The following is a 22,796-nucleotide window of genomic DNA, read 5'->3' as shown; positions in this document are numbered from 1 at the left end:
TAAATTCAGAAGCCGGCACTTGCTATGTTTTTGGTGATTACGGAGTTGACAGACAACACCCCCCAGTTACCATTACACTGGAAATTATAATTGATCATCATTTACAATTTAAATGAACGAGGCAAACCGGAGCACAACAATGGGCTGTCAGAAGGGTTGATTATTCAGATTATTTTGTTAAAGGAGGTAAAATACCGGCCGTACTGTTGCCCTTTGCTGCATTGTTACTGTGCTTTCGGTTCTCAGGTCTTCCCGGGAAGAGATCAAGGCCCTTGTTCCCTCAGAGGGAGGAGGGAAAGTCTGAGACAGTTTTCTGTGGCAGATGTACAATGGAGGATGAAGAGGCCTTTGGCCTCCGAGGGGGCAGGGAGAAGGGCAACAGAAAAACGGCCCAGATACAAAAAGAAGGGAAAGAGACTGAGCTCTCTCCACAGCCTTGAGTGCTCAGAGGGCAGGGGAGATTGCTCTATTGCTGAAGTTTGTCCTATAGGGGTACTCAACCTGTGGTTCTCCAGATGTCCATGGACTACAATTCCCATGAGGCCCTGCCAGCATTTGCTGCCCAAAGGAGTCTTGAAGCAGCTTATCATCACCTTCCCTTCCTCTCCCCACAAAAGACACCTGGGTGTAAACTGCACGGAGCTTTTATTCCAACCCCAGGTCGATTCAGTCCCTGCCCTCTACACAGAAGGCGATTTCTGTTTGGATTTTGGCCGCTTTAAAATTTCCTTCTGCAGGAAGAAGGATTGATCCAGAGTGACCCTACCTTTATTGTGCAATATCTCAGAGTGCTGTTAATCCTCAATATCCATTTGGGAAAGAAAGCTCCGTGGTAGAGAACCTCTGATAGGCTACACCTGGTCATGTGACACGCTTGCCTTAAAGGAGAAGCCCCTAATTTCTCTCAACTTCTGTTGGTCCTGGATTTTTCCTCCCTCCTCTGCCTTTTTCGATCCTCTCCCCCCCCCCTCCAAGAAAAGAAAGAGGCTCCCTGCTTGGCTCCTCTTCCCCCCCCGCCCCTTCAAGAAAAGAAAGAAAGAGGCTTGGCTCCCCCCCCCTTCTGAGCCTCCCTAACCACATGCAGAACACTTTCCTGTTTCAATGGGGGGGGGGGAGAGGAAGAATCGAGTTCAAAGTGATCTGAATTCAACAGGATTGACAATGGAATAAACAAAGTAAGTGCAGACTCTGCCCTGGTGAGGGAGGTGGGGCTGAGAGAGCTCTGAGACACTGTGATTGGCCCAAGGTCACCTGGCTACAGGTGTAGGAGGAGTGGGGAATCAAACCCTGTTCTCCAGTCCAGAGGCCACCGCTGTGCTTGAGAAAGGTGGGTGGCAATAGAAACGCCGGAGATCTATCTTCCAGGGTGGTGCCTTGCAACCAAGCAGCCAAAGGTTCTGTGTTTGTGGAATGTGCAAGAGTCTGGAACGATCAGGAGACTTTCCAAGCTCAACACGTTTTAGATAAGCTCCAGTCTTTCTTGTTTATCTGGCTGCCGTCTGTTTGCCCCCCCTAGCAATGAAAACAGTGAGGATCAGCCCTGAACTCTGGAGCCCTCCAAACACGAACAATGAGGCCCTTTAAACATCTAAAAGCTTTTCCCTTTCATCTCGAGCATGGGGGGAGGGGGCACACCAGCCAAACAGCAGCCTGATTTAAATGAAGCCACGGAACGACTTTTGGCAAGAAGACAAACATGGATGAAGCCAGGGGAACAATAAAGATTGTGGCAAAGTGTGCTGGGAGCTGGAAAGGCCGCGAGAAAACACAGGCTTTGAGGAAGGAAATGAAGGGAAAAGTTAGCCCTGGGTTCAAAAAGTTTCAACACCCAACTGAGAAGAAGAAGGAGGCACAAAACTCCACTGAAGTTCTGAGCCTCTTATCAGAGGATGCACCTTCAGTAAACCTTTCAAAAACATTCAGAAGAAGAATGTGCTGAGCTGACTTCCCCAAGTGAAAATAAACAGGAATTCGCAGCCAAACGAATCCTAAGAAAATATACAGATAAACGTGAATCCTTTCAGAAAAAAGCAAATAAAAATAAATCTTGTGTGTCGTGACACAGACTCTGCTTGCCTCGTAAGACACCCAGCCCTTAAGCCATTGCCACTTTTACGAATATCATTTGCATGCATATAGCTTCCTTGCTTGTAAAAGACATCCTGCAGTCATTCCGCAAATTCCTCTAATATATGGCATTGCTTTCCATGCTGTGAGATGAAGTGATTGAACGTTACGGCAGAGCAGATAACATCTCCTCTGATTAATAAGGACGGGGAACATTCAAAATCCGCAAAACCAGCGTCTCATCAGCACCATCGGAGTTGTAAATCATGGCCGCCTCCACCGATACGGAACACCTACGACACATTCTGGTCTTATTTTAGGCAGCATTTCTGAACGTGAGTGGCGGCGGGGGGGGGGGGGGGGGAAAGCTGCACAGAAAAGACCTGGGAGCCTCTGTCAGGGAGAGCAAGTCACAAGTCTCCTCTGGGTGGTTGGTTTGCGAAGAAATCCATGGCTTGGGAGACGAGTTCACGATGGGCCCGGGTGGTGGGATCTGCCCGCTCCGTTAAAACCAGTGGTTCTCAACCTACCTGACGGTGTGACCCCCTTTGGGCGGCGCGGCGCTGGCTGCTTCGGCCTGGAACGGCCTCAAGCAAATGCCCGGTGGAAGAGCTCCGTCTTGGTCCTTGCCTTAGACCCCCTGCCTGTGGAGTCGCCGTATGTCAGTTGCAGCTTGATGGTGCTTTACACACTTGCTACGTTGCGTAGACACACAAGCCCAAGGAGGGGGGAAAATATCTAGAAGCATGAAGATCCGTACAGCAGAAAGAAAGGCGTCTACAGATGTAAACATGAACATTTTTGGAAGAACCACGTAGAGACAATAATGTTTAGCACTCTTCCCACGTCCTTCCTTGAACACAAGTGTGGTAGCCATCTCAGGTGGTCTTCATCTCAGCCACGTCAGGCGACCCAGGGGGACGCCACAGCTGTTTCCAGCTTGTTGCCCTCTTAATCATTGTGGTGCGTGCTGTGTTCCTCCTCCTCACGCGTTAAGACTTTCCATCACTGTCTTAACAAATCTTTTGTGGTAAGCGGCATGTAATCATTGTCAAGGGAGTTCTCTGGTGTGCTCCACGATGACCTCATGCTTATGAGGTCATCTGGTCAACCAGAGTCTTTATTTGATATATAGGGGAGGATGAGGCCCCTCCATCCCTGCTTAATCATGGTAATCACTGCAGGAAAGCTTTGGGTTGGAAATGGTTTGGGAAGGGCTAGTAGCCCCCTCCCCACTTCCATCAGCCGGGTGCTTTCCATTGTTATCTGCGTCTGCAAAGTCTCTGTCAACATCACTGCCATGATTTCACGGTTACAGAACCGTGCATTTTGAATGTTATGATTAATGCCAGAACTGCAAGCTTATTTGTTCACCTAAAACTTCAACAATTCTATCCTTCCTCTCGTAAAAATGGTGTCCAAGTGAGCTCACAAAAGCGTCACATATGCAACCAATAAGAATAACAAAAACGTTAAAACCGTCGCCGTGGAAATCATCATCAGGCAGTGTGCAGAAATGCATTTTATGAGGGGGTTTGGGCCAGAAACAATTCCCACATTCAATTTTTTAAAGTTTTCTTCTCTCCTAGCTAGGGGGAGGGGAGGGAGTTAATTGCTCTCAGGCCTTGCCCAACTACTGACCATCTATGTTTGGAATGCTAATCCTGGCCAGAGACAATGACATGGTCAGCTCACACCTGAACTGGGAATCTGACACCTGCAAAGAACACTGAGGCTTGGACATGTGAGAGGCGAAAATATGCTTGCAAGATGAAAATGGCACACACCTTTCCTGGTTGCACTTTCTGAGTGCAAAGTGCCTGTCCTATAAACACGACTGTTTAGCAGGTTCTCTTTTGAACAACTCTGACTGTTTAATGTGGGTGTGTCCCCTACTGAAAAAAAGATTGCTGGACTCATGGAAACCAGCCAGCTATTGCCCAGTGTCGCATTTGCCATTCCTGGGCAAGGTGGTCAAAAAGGCCGCAGCAGAGACCTGGCATACATGGATGAAACTTCGGGGCTCGACCCATACCAGTCTGGCTTCCATCCTGGCCACAGGGTGGAGACAGTGTTGGTCGCCTTGGTGGATGATCTCTGGCACCAGTTGGATCAAGGTGGGTCAGCCATACTCCGATTACTTGACCTGTCAGCTGCGTTTGACGTGGTCAACCACAAGTTGTTGGCTCACCATCTTGTTAGGGTCAGGATCCGGGGGACAGCCCTTCAATGGTTCCTTCCTCTTGAACTGGACACAGAGGGTGGCTGTGGGGGAGGAGTTATCACATCCCTATCGGCTCCCTTGTGGGGTGCCACAGGGGATGGTACTTCCCCCACATTATTTAACTTCTTTATGTGCCCTCTGGCCCAACTGGTCCATACTTATGGGCTGGGTTGTCACCAATATGTGAATGACACCCAGCTCTATATCCTCATGGATGGCCACCCGGACTCCACCCCAGATACATTTGCCAGATGTTTGGAAGCGGTTGCTGGATTGCTAGAGCAGAGTCACCTGAAACTCAACCTCAGTTTGGTGTAGTGATTAGGAGAGAGGACTTCTAATCTGGCATTCCGGGTTCGATTCTGCACTCCCCCACATGCAGCCAGCTGGGTGACCTTGGACTCGCCATGGTGGTGATAAAGCTGTTCTGACTGAGCAGTGATATAAGGCTCTCAGCCTCACTTCCCCCACAGGGTGTCTGTTGTGGGGAGAGGAAGGGAAGGTGCTTTGAGACTCCTTCAGGTAGAGAAATTGACATCTAAGAACCAACTCTTCTTCTTCTTCCAAGAAAGGCGTCCTGTGGTTGGGCAGAAAGAAGGCCAGACAGGAAGTGCACCTACCCGCTCTGGCTGGGGTGCAGCTTAGCATCACTGTCTTGGCCAGAAATTTGGGTGTGATTCTGAATGCCTCCCTTTCAATGGAAGTCCAGGTCACAGGTGTAGGCCACACGGTGTTTTTCCATCTTTGCCAGGTGAGGCTATTAGCACCCTACCTGCTCTCGGACTGCCTAGCTACAGTGATCCATACAGGGCTGTTTTTTGAGATAAAGGCACCATATTTGCAGAAACTGCAGGTGTCTCTTCTCAAAACAACAAGAAAAGTTTGAAAAGTTTGAACCAGGATGTCTAATTCTAAGGGTCCCCAAAGTAGGTCCCCCCATGCTCTATTGATTCCAGTACAGGGGAAAAAAGGCATTTAAACTTTAACATTTAAATGTCTTTTGCACAAGTCACTCTGAAGGCATTGAAAGATACCGAGAGTCTTTTAAATGCATTTCAAAGGCACCTATCTAGCAGTCCCAACCCCCTACCCCACCCCCCAATATTTTCAGGATTTTTCAGGCTTGGGCCTTGGCCATTTCAGATAACTGAAAAATAACAAAAATAGAATTTTCAGATGACCTGGAAGTAGAACCTTGGTTTGGGGTATTTATGTTTCTAAGAAGAATAAAAGGAAATTCTATAAGCAATTAATGGACAAAATAATTTTGCTTATGATAATTGGTGGTTGATGGATGATAGGAATTATATGACTGCCACAAACTGATACACTCTCAGAAATAAAATATTAAAAGTACACAAGGGAAACTCCTAAAACATGTTTTGACTTGGTTGAAAGTTTAGGCCTTGTGGACATTTGGAAACAACTAAATGGAACACTGAAAGAGTTTACACACTTTTCAGAAAGACATAGATCATTTTCAAGGATGGAGATGTTTTGGATTTCTAAGGATTCCGTTCCTAAAGCTGATATTTTGCCAAAGGCTTTCTCAGATCCATAACCCAGTAAAGTTAGTTTTTTTTTAAAGCATCAAAAACTTTTAGACAAAGACTAAATGAAATCTTTATACAAAAAGAGGTAGTGGTGGAAGACTGCAATTTTTTTTATTTTTGAGTGAATACTTTTAGAATAATTTAAACAAAGGAACCAATATGGTTTGGGATGTGAGTAAAGCTTTTATGAGGGACTATTTTATATGATTTAATGCTGAAGGAAAAAAGAGACAAGAAAAAGTTCAAAGATGAGATTAGAAGAAAGGAGGAAGATTTGAGAAAATCACCAGGATATACAAACTTTTACATCAGATAAAAATATTACAACAACTTTCCATATGTACGGTAAGACAAATGGAAATTAAAATGAATGATGTAAAACAAAGAAATGTTGAAAATGCAAACGAACCTGGAAAATAGCTGGCTTACAAATTAAGAAAGGAAATGGAAAATAAAGTAATAGTAGGTATTCAAACTGGCAAAAAGGTTATTAGAGATAATGATGTTACACAAAAAGTTTTTTCATAAATACTAATCTAATCTGTATAAAACCCATGAAGTTTTTCTAGGAAAAAGTGAAGAGTATATTTGAAGCAGAGCCTACTTGAGATTTCAGAAGTACGAATGGTCCTATAACTATAACGAGCCGCAAGGGAGTGGCGGGAAATAAATTCAATAATAATAATAATAATAATAATAATAAATGAGGTAGCAGAAACGATAAAGAAAATTAAATTACCAGGTCCAGATAGTCTACCCTGTTTGTATTGTAAATGCTTTGAAGATGAACTACTACAACCTTTACAGAGAACAATGAATTCCATTTTACAAACTGGAAGAATATCTGAAACTTGGAAAGAGGCATTGATCTAACATTGATACCAAAATAGGGACAAGATACTATTTTGATTAAAAAAACCTACAGAGCCATGTCATTACAATGATTTTAGAAGAGAAGCTGAAGATAATTTTACAGGAATTTATTCATGAAGACCAATGTGGTTTCTTACCTAAAGGACAGTTAAAAGACAATGTCAGAATGGTACAAGACATTGTGGAGTACTTAGAGAAACAATGAGCAACAAGCAACTTTAATATTTTTGGATGCGAAAAAAGCCTTCGACACCCTGAATTGGGATTCTTTTAAGAGCTTTTGTGGACAATTTGATTTTGACTCTGGAAGATCTCTGGAAGGGGATAGAGGTGCTGATGACAAAATAGAACCAATTTGGTTTAGCAGCTGTTTTAAAATTAATCAAGAGCAGACAAACATGTTAGCCAAAAATGTGAGTTTGCAAGATGAAACAGAGCCCCCCAAAGAAAAGATAAAGATTTCCTATAAATTAATCTTAATCTTTGAGCAAGGAAATTGTAAAATGAAATCAAGAGACCTAGTACAAGAAGGTTTTCATTGTCAATGTTTTGTATGTTCTATTAATAGAGAAGTTGAAAATAAATAAGAACAGTTTGGCTTTATAACTAATAATAATAGTTTGAGAGTAAGTAAATAATTACTGAGTAGACTGGCAAGTTTGAGTATTTTACCTTCTGCAACTTGCTCTACGCAGGTTTTCCCTTAACCTTGACCCAGAAATTGCAACTGGTCCAAATGCTGTGGCCAGGATCCTCACAAATACACCGTGGAGATCCCACATCTGGCTGGCCCTTCAACAACTCCGATGGCTCCCAGCTGAATTCCAGATTAGGCTTAAAGTTTTGGCAATCACCTTCAAGGCCATTTGCAGTCTGGGCCCAGTGTAGCTGAGAAATTGTCTCTCTGCCTCTACCCCCCAAAGAGCCCTATGCTCTGCCACTGCCAACTGGCTGGTGATCCCTGGCCCCAAAGAAGCATGCCAGACCTCAACCAGGGCCAGAGCCTTCTCGCGTCTGGCTCCCACCTGGTGGAAGGATCTCCTTTAAGAGATCAGGGCCCTTCCAGAACTACCACAATTCTGAAGGGCCTGCAAAAGGGAGCTCCTCCACCAGGCATTTGGCTGAGGCAGCAACATCGGCTGGTCCCCCCAACACCCCCCTCCATGATCTGAGCCATGCTGACCTCTCACGGGTTCATGTTAAAAGTTGAGAGTTGTTGCCGCACTGTGAATCTGTTGTAGTATTTTGTTATAATCTGCTACGAACAATTTTGGAACCACTGTTATGTTTGCTGTCACTAGATTATGATGTATACTCATGTTTTATGTAAACCTCCCTGAGCCTTATGAAAGTGCAGTATAGAAATCCAAGAAAATAAATAAATATTTCTGTTTTGACTTGCTTATATCCATATTTATTTTTTCTTTGGCTTTTTATCTATTTAACTGAATATTCCATTTTTAAAATAGCAAAAAACACACAGACAAAAAACAAAACAAATAAAACAAAAAAACCAACCCTGCCTGGTATTTATCAAGTATTTTTTCAGCTCGGATTAGCTGAATGTGCACCCCAACTATTTGGGGTACACATTCAGTTTGGCGTAGTGGTTAGGAGTGCGGACTTCTAATCTGGCGTGCCGGGTTCGATTCTACACTCCCCCACATGCAGCCAGCTGGGTGACCTTGGGCTCGCCACGGCACTGATAAAACTGCTCTGACAGAGCAGGAATATCAGGGCTCTCTCAGCCTCACCCACCCCACAGGGTGTCTGTTGTGGGGAGAGGAATGGGAAGGCGACTGTAAGCCACTTTGAGCCTCCTTCGGGTAGGGAAAAGCGGCATACAAGAACCAACTCTTCTTCGTCTTCTTAATTAATCATCAAGCTATGAACCATTCGTTTAAAATGCCACTTACAAAATCTTCATTTTGCACATTATCAGCTGGTTCTCAAATAGCTATCCATGAGCAGGATACCTTCTCTCTCCCATTCTTACAGCTTACCAACTTTACAGACAATTTTGGCTTCCTAATTACCCACATACGTATGAGCATATTAGCATTTAAAATTAAATGGTGGGGTGAAAAAAGAAAAATGTAGCCACAAACACACACACACACACACAAGTTTTTACTGCTACTCTGACAAAGCAACTAGAGGGGTTTTTTGGTCAATATGTTTGCTCTCATAGGCCTATTATGCACGGCCACTGAAACGGTGGCATGAAGAACGAGGAGGAGGAAGAAGCGAAGCAAACCGATTATGCACGGGACGGAACACAACGGTGGCAAAACCCAGAGAATCCGATTATGCACGCAGATACTCCGGAGTCGCTTCTGGTTTCGCCCTGGTCCCAGGAAGCTCCACTTTCTTCCGCATCTCGCTAATGTGGCTTTTTCGGCGGCATACGTTGACTCTGCATCCGGTTGCCGCCTGCAGCGTGCATAATTGGTGATTTTAGCTGCCGCCATTCCACCCCGAATGCAGACTTTCCACTCCGTGCATAATGGGCCATAGAGAAAAGATAACACTAAAATGGATTCAGCCAGCTCTCTCACTCAATCTCACACAATCCCCTTTCCTGCTATAGGCCCTATGTCAGATGGCTTTTGTCCATCAAGATGGCTTTTGTCCATCTCACGATCCCTAGCATAGGCTTCATAGTGGTCAAAGGGGGATCCTTCCCCCCTTTATTCATTACTGGATCCATCCCTTTTGGACCACGTATAACTGAAAGGAATGCTAGCCTTTACTTGTGTACTTAGTGTCATCCTACAGAGATTACTGAATTGAGATCAGGTTTAAGTTTTCATAATAGCAAAGGAATTTGCTGTGTTTAGGGAAACTTAATTAACATTTGGTCCAGATTAAATACATGCACACAGAGTTTTGCAATCCTAGATGAGAAACCATGGGTTGAAGCAAGCTTGCAAACTATGGTTTGTACTATTTATGGATTAGCATGATGATATCTGTATTGATGAACTGTAGTTATGAGCCATAACAGACAGGAAGACTAAGAAGGTGAAAAACAAAAGTAGCCAAGCCCTGCCCTATTGAAAAGTTGTTTTGGCATGCAAAGTGTGGTTAGTATAACCCAGGGGTAGTCCAACTGCGGCCCTCCAGATGTCCATGGACTACAATTCCCAGGAGCCCCCTGCCAGCATTTGCTGGCAGGGGGCTCCTGGGAATTGTAGTCCATGGACATCTGGAGGGCCACAGTTGGACTACCCCTGGTATAAGCCAAGGCTCCCCAACCTTTCTGAGTCTGGGGCATCTTTGGAATTCTGGTAGATTGCAGTGGGTGCAGCCACAAAATGGCTGCTACAGATTACCTTCAGGCATCCTTCAGGCATCCTATTCTGAAGATCCTTGTGATGTGGTAACAGTTGCTGCCAAGGCTGCATATTTAAGAATCTGCAGAGCTCCAATGCTCCATCAAAAGCATTACTGGGCAAAAGCCCCACCTGGCTCCAGCTGTTTTCTAAAAGCAATTGGCATGGAGTCCATCGACACCATGTTGGGGGATCTCTGTTATAAGCTAAATTTTAGGCTCTCCAGATGAGCTGGCAGGGGCCCATGGGCACCTGGAGAACCACAGTTTTGCCACCTCTGTTTAGGATGATGTCTCAACTGACCCAGTGTTTCAATTAAGCTACAATGATACTTCCCCAGAGCTAACAATGCACAGTGCTGATCTGTGGAACCTCACACAGAATCATGACGATAACATGTTCACACTTTCCACCTACGTCAGAATTCAAAAAGAGGCAGTCAAACAATGAATTCACACCTGTCTGTGCTACTAAATTCATTACTGCATCGTTCATTACCCTTTTTTCTGCACAGAGACAATGGTGGTAGAAAACTGGGGAATGTAATGTGTCAACATGCCTCTATTCTTGTCCACAGAAAAAACACTTCTACAGACATTCAAAAACTGCCATTTACCTGCAAAAGTGCTAGATTAAGTTGAGAGAACTGCACGTGAAATGCTGGTGAGATTAATATGCTAAAGAACCTGGAAAACTTCTTCACACATTTTTTATCACACCCTTGCTCCAACGAGCAAGTCTACTGTGAATGGCCACAAGACATGTATATACTAGAGATGTATCAATATGAATATGGCCCATCTTCTTGCACACAAACCTACATGGAAATGGCCTGAGCATAGGGAAGACATGTTTCATCTGCTGCCTCTCACTCTTGGAAACTGCTGGCTCAGATTTTTATACCTTGATTAAAACAACTCTCGTATAGAATCATAGAATAATAGAGTTGGAAGGGGCCACATGGGTCATCTAGTCCAACCCCCTGCACTATGCAGGACACTCACATCCCAATTGCTCATCTACTGTAACCTGCCACCCCTTTGCCTTCAGAGAATCAGCCTCTCTGTCAGATGGCTTTCTAGCCCGTGTTTAAAAATTTCCAAAGATGGGGAACCCACCACCTCCAGAGGAAGCCTGTTCCACTGTGTAACCGCTCTAACTGTCAGGAAATTCTTCCGGATGCTTAGATGGAATTGTTTTTGAATTAATTTCATCCCATTGGATTTGGTCTGTCCCTCTGGGGCAAGAGAGAACAATTCTGCTCCATCCTCCATATGGCTCCCTTTTAAATACTTGAAGATGGTTATCAGATCCCCTCTCAGTCGTCTCCTCTCTAGGCTAAACAGACCAAGCTCCCCCAACCTTTCTTCATATGTCTTGGTCTCCAAACCCCTCACCATCTTTGTTGCCCTCCTCTGGACACGCTCTAGTTTGTCAACATCCTTCTTCAATTGGGGTGCCCAAAACTGAACACAGGATTCCAAGTGAGTCCGAACCAGAGCAGAGTAAAGCGGTACCATCACCTCCCGTGATCTGGACACGATACTCCGTTTGATACAGCCCAAAATCCCACTTGCCTTTTTAGCCACTGAGTCACACTGCTGACTCATGTTCAATGTATGGTCTACTAAGACTCCCAGATCCTTTTCAAGACAAGTCTCCCCCATCTTATATTGGTGTATTTGGTTTTTCCTACCTAAATGCAGAACTTTACCTTTGTCCCTATTGAACTTCATTTTATTCAGTTTAGCCCACTTCTCGAGCCTATCAAGATCATCCTGTATTCTGTCTTCAGTTGTGTTTGCTATGCCTCCCTGTTTAGTATCATCTGCAAATTTAATAAGTATCCCCTCTAATCCCTCATCCAAATCATTTATAAATATGTTGAACAACACAGGCCCCAGGACAGATCCTTGGGGAACTCCACTTGTCACTCTTTTCCAAGAAGATGCTGAACCATTAACAAGCACCCCTTGGGTACGATTTGTCAACCAGTTATTTTTTATATATATAATTTTTATTTTCCCAAAAAGATAGAAATAGAATAGATACATATAATAAACATTAGTGAAGCAACTGTTTAGAATCTAAACATATTAGAACCCGCTCCTTTCCCATCTGATTTACTTTTTTAGACAGTTCAGATAAGGCTTCTTCTGATTTTCCATGAAGCATTAATGTCAGTTTAGGGGTAGCTCATGCGTTTTCCATTTTCTAGCCAGCACTAATCTTGCTGCTGCCGTTGCATAAAAGAATAGACTTCTTGTGTGTGTTAGGAGGCACTGCGGTGGTAAACTTAGTAGCATGTATTCAGGCTTCAAAGGAAAGTTCAACTCCCACATTTTCTGCATTATTGTATGAACCTTAGCCCAGGACTTGTACATTTTTTCACATTTCCACCACATGTGATAGAAAGAACCTACTTTATCTGCACGTTTCCAACATTATCACAACTTTTTGCAATTGCAGCAATCACTTTTGGTGTTACAAACCACCTATAGAACATTTTATACCAGTTTTCTCTAAGAATTTGACTGTTGGTAAGCTTTGGAATTCTAGTCCATATATATTCCCATTGATCTAAGGTCACTTGGGTCTCTAGGTTTTGCATCCTAGGCCACCATTCCTGTCCCCCATGTTGTGTTACGTTTTTGCCACATGGATCACTATTTCCCTCACAAGAGGAGACCGAGGAGAAATAGGAGTTAAGCAGTTCAGCCCTCTCTTCATCGTCTGTTCTAATTTCACTTTCTTGTCATCGTAGTGGTCCTATGGTGTCCCTATTCTTTTGCTTGCTTGAAAAATAACTAAAGAAGCCTTTTTTCTTATGTTTAGCATTTCTTGCTAGCCTAAGCTCATATTAAGCTTTAGCTTTTCTAACACTCCCCCTACAATTATTGGTTATTTGTTTATACTCATCCTTGGTAATAAGGCCTTCCTTCCATTTCCTAAATGACTCTTTTTATTCCTCAAATCTTTTGACAACTGCTTATGGAGCCAACTTGGCTTCCTTAGGCTCCTTCCATCTTTGCTTCTCAAGGGAATTGTTTGTGATTGAGCCTTCAGTATTTAACTTTTAAGAAACTCCCAGCCCTCTTGGACTCCCATCTCTTCAAGTCTTTCTGACCACGGGACTCTACGCACCATACCTTTCAGTCTGCGAAAATCAGTTTTCCTGAAGTCCAGTCTATACGTAAGGCTACGTAAAGGTTTTCTCTTTCCCACGACTGAAAATTCCAAAAGCACATGGTCACTGCTACCAAGTGTGTCCACTACTTCCACCTCATCTACCAGTTCTTCCCTATTGATGAGAATCAAGTCTAAAATAGCAGAGCCCCCTGGTTCCCTTCTCTACTTTCTGGGAAATGAAGCTGTCGGCAAGACAAGTTAAGAAATTAACGCAGTTTGCATTTTTAGCAGAGTTGGTCTTCCAATATCTGGGTAATTGAAGATAGATTCAAATGAGTAGCCGTGTTGGTCTGAAGTAGCACAATTAAATCAGAGTCCAGTAGCACCTTTAAAGACCAACAAAGATTTATTCAAGGAGTGAGCAATTCATTTGTGAACATGGAATGCATGGAAACCCTGTGCCACTTCAGTGATCACCGAAGCGGCCAAACTGCGCCAAAGTGCACAACCCTAGCGATGTGTACGTGTGGTAAACTGTATGAGCATTGGCTCACTAAGGATTGCAAGCACCCTTCGTCAGACTATGATCTTCATACATGACAGGGAATATATAGCAAAAATCAGTTCTGTTACATCTGTGTCACAACCAGACACAGCCAATGATAATCCTTTGTCAAAACAGCCAATGACTCCCCTAGAATTCAGTGTACTTTACAAAGAGAAACCAAAGTGTTGCTGGTAGAGAGATCAAAGGCTATCACCTCCCCATATGTTGCTTGCTCATTTTTCAAAATCTGCATAGCCAGTCAGAATCCTTGATGGAGAAAAGCCAAACCTGGCCGCACCCATTTCCTAAAAACACTTGGCAAGCACCAGGAATGGTGTCAGCGGGTACCAAGGGGCCCATGGACATCACCTTGGGGGCCACTGTTGTAGAGCCCTTCAGCCTACCAAAAATATGGCCCTCCCTTTTCTGGAATGGGACAGAAATACCTGCAATCCTTAGTGAGCCAATGCTCATAGAGTTTACCACACATACACATCGCTAGGGTTGTGCACTTTGGCGCAGTTTGGCCGCTTTGGCAATCACTGAAGTGGCACAGGGTTTCAATGCATTCCATGCTCACAAATGAATTGCAAAGTACAAGAAAGCATGAAGGAATCCTTAGCTGAAGAACAAACCTCCATTTACCCAGTGAACAAATGAAGCAGCCTTCTGCTGAGGGAGGGAGACCATCTAGCCAAACCCTGTACGTACGGGATTTTTCAATGATAACAAGGTTTCCCAGCCCTGTTATCTCAGATTCCTTTCCTTGGGACAGCTGGCACTGAACACTTCTTGAACAATTCCAAATGAGGATTCAAAGGAAATGGCAAAAAAGAGGAAACAGGCCAACCCCCCAAAACATTAAGCCCAGACAAATGTGTGACCCACATAAATGGCAAGTCTGTCACCAATGGGACTCATTGGGGCTGTATTGAAATAGGATGGAAACGCAAACCATAAGGTTCTCAACCTTTCCTTGCCCGCGTCCCCAACTCGGCAGCAGCTGGTCCGGTGGCGGCCTCAGTGTGTGCATGCATGCACGCATGCACACAACAACTGAGGCGGCAGAGAGACAGCCATTTCCATGGCTCCGCCACCTCTGCTGGCCGTCTGCTGCCACCCCCCGCCTCCGCATACTGCCACCGCTGCTGCTGCTTCCTGGTGCCGCTGCCACCGTGGTGGGCAACCTGGTGACCCTGGGGAAGGGGCCAAGCAACCCCAAATGGGGTCACTACCCACAGGTTGAGAACCACTGCCATACATCAAGATCACACCCCGACACCCTCTGTGCCCCCATTTCAAGTCAGCCCCTTGGCATACTAGGGAGCTGTGTAGGAAGAAACGGGCACTGAGACAAATACTACTCAAATACTACTCAACTGTGAGACTTTTGTGAGCTTTTTCATGGATAAAATCTTGTCCCTCCACCACAACCTTCCTCCTACGGTTGATACAATAAGGAACAGAGGCCCCTTGGACATCTTCAGGGGAACACTTTGAAGGCTTCAGGGGGATTTTGCAACCTGAGGTAGATAGGTTGCTTGCTTCAGTGAGGCTGACCACTTGCCCCTTAGACCTGTACCCCTCATGGCTCCTTAAAACAGGCAATGAGAGGACCAGGAGGACTCTCTGGGAACTAATCGATCCATCCTTATTTTCAGGAGAGTTCCTGGATAGAATGAAGGAGGTGGCGGGTTGGCATTGGAAAAAAAATCTTTGGATCCTCAGGACCCTGAGAGCTACCGCCCCGTCTTGCATTTCTGAGGACAGTGGTTGAGCAGGTAGCCGCGGACCAATTAAAGGCATACCTAGATGAAGCTTTGGTACTGGATCCATTCCAATCTGGCTTCTGGGCTGGCCAAGGGGTGGAGACAGTGCTGGTTGCTCTGACGGATGACCTCGAAAGACAACTGGATCAGAGCGGGTCAGTGTTGCAGGTGTTATTAGAGCTTACTGCAGCATTTGATGTAGTAGACCATGAACTGTTAGCTCATCACCTCTCTGATGTGGTGATCTGGGGTCAGCCCTGCAATGTCTGTTTTCCTTTCTCCAAAGCTGGGAACAGAGGGTTACTGGAAGGAACAGTTGCACCACTGCAAATTCCAATGTGGGGTTCCACAGGGCATGATTCTCTCCCCGATTCTATTTAACATCTTTAGGTGCCATCTAGGATGGCTTGTCTGGGTATATGGGCTGGGATGTCACCAATATACAGATGACCTCCAACTGTAACTGTTAATGAGCTGAACACTCCACCCGAATCTTTGGCCAGGTGTCTGGGAGCCATGATGGAGTGGCTCTAGCAAAACTACCTAAAGCTCCACCACCTGAAGATGGAGGTCCTGTTGCTGGGGGGAAAAGGACCAAAGGAGGAAAGGAGCAGATAAGGAAGCGTGCCTTCTCTTGATGGGGTGCAGCTGTAGGCCACACACACACAGAGGAACTTGAGGGTGATCCCTGACACCTCCCTGACCAAGGAGGCGAAGTCATTAGAGTAGTTTGCCAGGCTTTTTTCCATCTATACCAGGCAAAGTGACTAGTGCCCTACCTGGCCCCAGAACACCTAGCCACACAATGGTCACATCCAGGTTACATTATTGTAATTTGCTCTGTATGGGCCTTCCCTTATCCCTGACCCGGAAATTACAACTGGTCCAAATTTCAGCTCCTGGAGTCCTAACAAGGACCCCATGGAGATCCCATATTTAACCTGTTCTCCAGCCGCTATGCTGGTTGCCGGTGGAGTTCTAGATCAGGTTTAAGGTGGGACCTGCATACCTGACTACCTCCCCATATACGCACCCCAGTCTCAGGGAAGTGTGCTCAGGGAAGTCTTTTTTGCCCTGGCTCCAGTCGGGAGAAACGAGCTGCCAAGCAGAGACTTTATGGAATTTCCAAAGTTTTGAAGGGCCTGCAAAATGGAGCTCTTTCACCAGGCATTGGTTGAGGCCAATGGCAGTACTCTTACCAGCTGAATGCCCCCCTCCTAGGCCCTATTCCCATCCAAACCTGGAAAAAACTGGATTTCCATCTACTGTAATTCCAAGCCCATACCATGGTGATGCGAGTGTTTGGTTTATAATTTCAAATTTTTTAAAATAATTTTAATGATGTTAATGATATTTATTGTATGGGGATTTTATTCGTGAGACTGTTGCAAGCCACCCTGAGATCATTTTGGAGAGGGGTGGCCTAGCAACCTGATAAAATAAATACATAATTAAAGATTACAAAACGATCCTGACAACAGGAGAGGTTACACACTGCAGCTCATGTCTTCAAGATTACTTCTTTCATTTTGAAGTCTGCAAAAGCTGTTCGTGATTGGGGGAGTTGGGGACAAATAAGAACTAGGACATTAAATTAGGGCATTTTCAAGGGGACTTGGGGCTAATTGTGAATCAGTTACTAGCTACGCTGATCAAGCTGCAGTGATCCTTTCATTATAAGCAGCCTCATAATTTTATAAAATCATTAAAAGGACGATAATACATTCTTCATAGGGGAAAAAAAGTGATTGCTTGGTTCAGTGCATGCGTTTTAATTCAATTCTCTATGGTAATGGCCCATGACTCGAATTCCTAGACTGAGATGAGATCATCTAAATTCTGTTTGTCAAAACTAAAAGGAGGGGGGAATAACTCATTTAAGTCATTTCTCGGGTCCTCACATCCTGTGTCACAGATTCTGAGTCAGAGGTGGGAAGGGGGGGGGGAATCACTACTCTGAAATAATATTAACTGTGAAAAGTCATGTGTGGGGGAAAGTAAGAACAGGAGGAAGAAAGTGAGAAAACTGGTGCATGATGTACCAAATGCTAAACACTCCGCCTGAATACATGTGAAATTACTTTAGCTGACTAATAAAAGCATTGCTATGATCCTTCTATTTCTTGGTACACAGCTCTAAAACAGGGACAAATTAAGATGGTGCATGAGACTTTGGGAAGGGCTATTGCTCAGTGGTGGAGCAGCTGCATTGCATGCTGGAAGGTCCCTGGTACCTCCAGTTCATTTGACCATCCAGTATGTGATGGGAAAGACCTCTGCCTGAGAAACTGGGGATCCGCTGCCAGATGGGGTAAAGGTACGGCCTTGCTGAGCCAAGGCTCTGAGTCAGCATAAGGGAGCATGCTTTATTCAACATGCATAAAATGGATCTTCCTTGCACTGAGTGCGACCACTGAAGCATCTGGTTCCATTCTGGTTCTCCAAGGTCCCAGGCAGAGAAAGCTCCTGTTCTCTGAAGATCATCTGAACTGCAGATGCCGGGAACTGAAACGGGAACTGACTCTGCGCATGTGTTCTTCTGCTGGGCCAAGCTTCCTCCATGTTCTGTGTACATTTACAGGAGGAGAAGCAGAACATGACATCAAGTGACAGCTGACTCACAGGGGCTCTACAGGACGTTCCAGGCAAGTTTTTTCAAAGGTGGATTGCAATTGTGTTCCTCTGCATAGGGTTGGGTGCTTTGGTGAACAAAATGGCTGTTTACTCCTGATGCAGCCAGCGCCGGATCATCAGGGGGGGGGCGCAGGTGTCAGCATTCCCCCCCCCCATGGCGTGGTGCAGTGCTGGCTGTGTTGGGAGCGAACGGCCGCTTCGGCCGCCAAAGCACCCAACCCCCCAATCTTCCTTAGTGGTTTCCCATCCAAGCACTGATCCCAAATGACCCTTCTTAGTTTCCAAGTTCTGACCAGCACTGCACACTTACAACAGTTTTGTAATTAGGAAACCACCTCCAAGAGCTTCCTGTTTTCAGTCTCTAAAACAAAAGGAGCAGGCCTTTCTTTTTTACAGTGGAGAAAGACCACGTGTCTTTTTTCTTCCTTGCTCAGAGGAACTTTGCAAGCTGACATCAAGGGCTCTGTACAGGTTCTTGCCCTCACATGTCACAGGGAGATGCTGGTTAAAGAAGGCCTTTAAAATCATGGACCGGAGTCATTTTTTCTCCCCACCCAAACTTCTAAATTTTTAATTTTGTCACATCAAGCCTGAAGAAGTGTTTTTGGTACATGGGAAAGCTTGTGCCCTGGTTTGTGTTGCTAAAAGAATATATTATGTGGATTGTGGTTGTTATTAGTCTGCCTTTCTCACTGGGACAGAAAGGCAGGATACAAAGGAAGAAAATAAATAAGTAAAATGAATATGCATCATATAACTGATAGGGCCAACAACTCTCTCAGTACACAAAAATGCCTTCCCCCCCCCACCCCCACCCCAGCTGGGGAGGGGCTGGGCCTCCGTCACAGAGCAGCTGCTTCACATGCAGGAAGTCCTGGCTTCAGCCCCTAGCATCTCCAGTTAGAAGGACCACAGCCTGAGGCCCAGGAGAACCACGGCCTGTCTGAGTAGGCCAGCCTTTCCCAATCTTTTGACCGTCAAGGAACCCCTGAAATATTTCTCAGGCCTCAAGGAAACCCTGAAATGGTAACAAGCCCCTTCAGAGTAGTGGGCGCAAAAGTAAGATTTGGGGGCCAGCCAAACAATCGGTCATTTATGGTTTCCATTGTGGAGAAAGACACTAGGCCTGTAGAACAGCAGGGGAAGGGGGCTCCAGTGAAATAGAATCCTAGAGTTGGAAGGGACCTCTTGGGTCATCTAGTCCAACCCCCTGCATTATGCAGGATACTCACAACCCTATCTCATGACGTCAGCGGCCATCTGAACTCCTGGGAACGGCCACGGAACCCCTGGAGTGCCCTTGTGTAACCCCAGGGCTCCCTGGTTGGGAAAGGACCAATGCCTGATTCAGTACCAGGCAGATAGATGTGTATTCATGCGATATGTCCCAGGTATCAATGTTGCCTATATTTATTATTATTTATTAATTATATTTGTATTCGGGTTGTGTGCTCTGGCGCACTTCAGTGAGCAACGGAGGCTGAGGCGGCCAAAGCCCTCTGTGATGTGGCCCTGGCCACCCCAGTGTTCGGTGTTCGCCAAAGTGGCCGAAGCATGCCAAAGCACGCTCCCCTAACCTGCATCCCTCCCTCCCCCGGAGGCTCAGGGCGGTTCACATGGAAGGCAAACAGTACATGGAACTTTAAAGCAAACTTTGTACTGGCAGATATTGCTGGGAAAAGAAAAAGAAATCTCAAAACTGGACTGGAGTTCTTCCTAAGTGCGGGGAGCCTTGTCAAGGACTGTATTTCTTAAAACTCCCTGATGCCAGGAGGAGCCTGCTTTCAAAACCTCCTGGTGATGGCTGCATAGCTATGCTGTAGGAATGCAAGTTAACTCATACAGAGGAAAAAAATATTACTGTATTTCCTAACGCTCTCTACCTGGGAGCTTGACAGTAAGGATTAAAAATGGCTCCGTCCTCCCCACTTGCTTATTGGAAAGGCCCTGAAAGGTAATCCGTCTTGCGGAGCCCAGCTTTACGGTCTGCATAAAAGTGCCAGGACTCTCAGTCCTTCCTCCAACCTAATTGAAAGCGCATAATATCACACAACGGGGGAAATGTAAACTGTAAGCATACACAGTAAATCACGGCATATGTTCCAAACGCCGCTTGCTAATGGGCACCAAGCGGTTACGGGGCAAAAAAAGCAATCCGTACACTGGAGTCTTAGGGACTGCAGGGCAACTGCCTCCGAGCAGCAAAAAGAAAACAGCTCATTCAGTAGCACTACGGTCGGTCCAGTCCACGCGTGAAACAGCAGCTCTTTCCAGAACATTTTCGATTCCACTGTGAGAGCGGCAATGGTGCAAACAGAGGGAACGTAAGGTTTCCTTTTAAGCAAATGTAAAATCCTGTCCATTTGCACCGTAGCCCATTGGAATAAGGAAACAGAACTTTGTAATCAGATTGGCTCTTCTTCAGGGGTCTGAGCAGATAATGCAGCCTTTCATGGATCAAGGGTCTGAGTCACAATAAAGGAAATGCAGGGCTAGATTCCAGTCTGAGGAAGGGATGGGGGTCAGTGGTGGAACACCTCCTTTACCAACAAAAGGCCCCAAGTGGAGCCCACTCAAAGTCTCCCAAAGTTAGAAGGGTGCAGTTAACTTAGGACTGCAGTGATAGGAGTTATTCAGAAACATAATACCAGTATCAAGTCTCCATCTTGCCAGCCTGTGACTGTCATCGGAAGCATCCCACAGGAAAGACCGCTAGCCTGCAGGTGGGGTCTGGACTTCTAGAATTGCCATGAACCTCCAGACAATTTGAAGGGCAGACCAAACTCTGTGCATGGTATGCCATATACCCTGGGTATTATCCCTTCCCCACAGTTCTTCCTTGACGGGACCTGCCTCCCAATTTCAAGGAACTACCAAGGCCTGGAGTTGGCAACCTTACGCTCAGATGGTACAACTATTCAGAGTGCAGCAGCCAAACCATTGATGTGCTTACGTGTCCCCAGTCATCACAGCAGATCACTTATGCTCAGAACCACTCTTCAAATTGGAATATGGGCTCTGTGCCATTCTGTTATGAGTGGGGGACAAAAACACCTGCACGCTTGCATAAATGAGTTCCGGGATAGGAGTGTTACCTCTCAAGAGGAGCATGCTGGGGAGGCGGCTTGTTCACCCTTGCGTAGAGGCCTTCCAAGTGGTCCTTATCTCCTGGCGACGGAGGGTTATTGCAAGCAAAGTTCTCTGGGAGAGGCGGGGAAGCTGGTCTGTAGGCCGCGATGGCAGGATACCTTTCGCGGAAGTGATTCACCCGCGCGTAGTTCGGGTCCGTCTCGTCGTCGTCAATGTCAGGAGCTGGTCCTCCAGCGGAATAGTCAGCCAGGCTTCTCACCTGCTTCTGCCGGAGCTCCTGGTGCTTTGCCCCGATCCTGAGGGACCCAGCAAGCATGGTTAGCACTTAGCTCAGCATCCAATATACCAAAGAGCAACCCCCTTTCACAAAATAGTTCTCAACAACAATCCCCCCCCCCCCGAAAAACATACACAAGGTATCACAATCTAAACAGACACCAACTAACAACTCAGGGGATATCTGATGCATTATACCAGGGGTAGTCAAACTGCATCAGGGGCTCATGGGAATTGTAGTCCATGGACATCGGGAGGGCCGCAGTTTGACGACCCCTGCTTTATTACTCATGCTCTGGTGCTTAGCAGGAGCAAGCCAGCCAGCCACCGCAATTGCTACCGCGTTTTCCGCAGCCAAGGAATCTGCAAACTGATGACACTTGCGTACCTGTCCACAGACCTAATCCCAGGCGGCATCAACCTGCAACAACTGTAAGAATTTTGAGCGAGACGTCTCTGCAACAGGCCCGTACTAAATCACAGGTATTGATTTAAAACACTGATTTTGATAGATGCCTGCCAGAAGTCCTGCTTCTCTCCCCCGCCCCGCATCTGAATGAATTGATCTGTGCGCTTTCCCCATCTTCCCTCGCAACTCTAAGATTCTCCTAAATAAATTAATTTATAAAAAGTGCATTAATGGGGGGAACGGCAGGCTCGGTTGTCTGAAAAGTCAAGAGGAGAGGCAATTTACTTGAGTTTTCTGAGCACCTCCCCTTTTCTTTAAGTGGGGGGGGGTCCATCATACCTCATTATACAGAAGCTAGGGGCAGAGCAAAACAGGGGAGAAATGAATAGGAGCCTGACAGAGATGGATTGGTACATAGAAGTGAATTGAAGACTACTGCTGGCAGGATTCCACTGTGATCAAGCCTTAACGGATATTACAAAATGGTGCTGCTAATCAGGGCCATTGTATAATCTGCTGAGAATAAGAACAGTATGCTGGTTTTTTTTTAAATGCCCAGGTATAATTTCACAATCTAGCCAGATCCAGACAATTCAACATTTGCTTTGCAACTGAAAACTTTAAACAAGGCGCTATTAATAATACACAACTGTTTTTTAAAGAAGCGAAAACGTTCAGCTTCTGCGCTCCGTAATTAAAGCAGTGGCAAAGATCACAGCGGCAAGATGAGCCTGGCATGGGGAGCGCGGAAGAATGAAAAGCAGGAGAAGGATTAAAGCACAGGAGCTGCCAATTAAAAAAAAAAAGTCAGGATTTACCCACCATTATTAAATTCTGCAGCACAGAAGCTTTTCCTGGATGCGGATGGGTATAGGAGAGGCATATAGATA

The 22,796-nt window shown here is 45.6% G+C and overlaps 1 protein-coding gene across 3 annotated transcripts in view; it reads right to left on the bottom strand.

Annotated features, from left to right (window-relative positions):
- The window catches only part of PARD3B (par-3 family cell polarity regulator beta), a 719,005-nt gene that overhangs the window by 144,396 nt on the left and 551,813 nt on the right, over positions 1-22,796 (bottom strand). For all 3 annotated transcript variants that reach the window (XM_077319232.1, XM_077319230.1, XM_077319231.1), the window contains exon 20: positions 21,227-21,517. In XM_077319232.1, coding sequence (XP_077175347.1) covers positions 21,227-21,517 — 291 coding nt within the window. The remainder of the gene's footprint in view (positions 1-21,226; positions 21,518-22,796) is intronic.

This window comes from Paroedura picta, chromosome 2 (genome assembly GCF_049243985.1).
Source record: "Paroedura picta isolate Pp20150507F chromosome 2, Ppicta_v3.0, whole genome shotgun sequence".
NCBI lineage: Eukaryota > Metazoa > Chordata > Lepidosauria > Squamata > Gekkonidae > Paroedura > Paroedura picta.
This window is presented reverse-complemented; position numbering and strand designations above follow the sequence as displayed.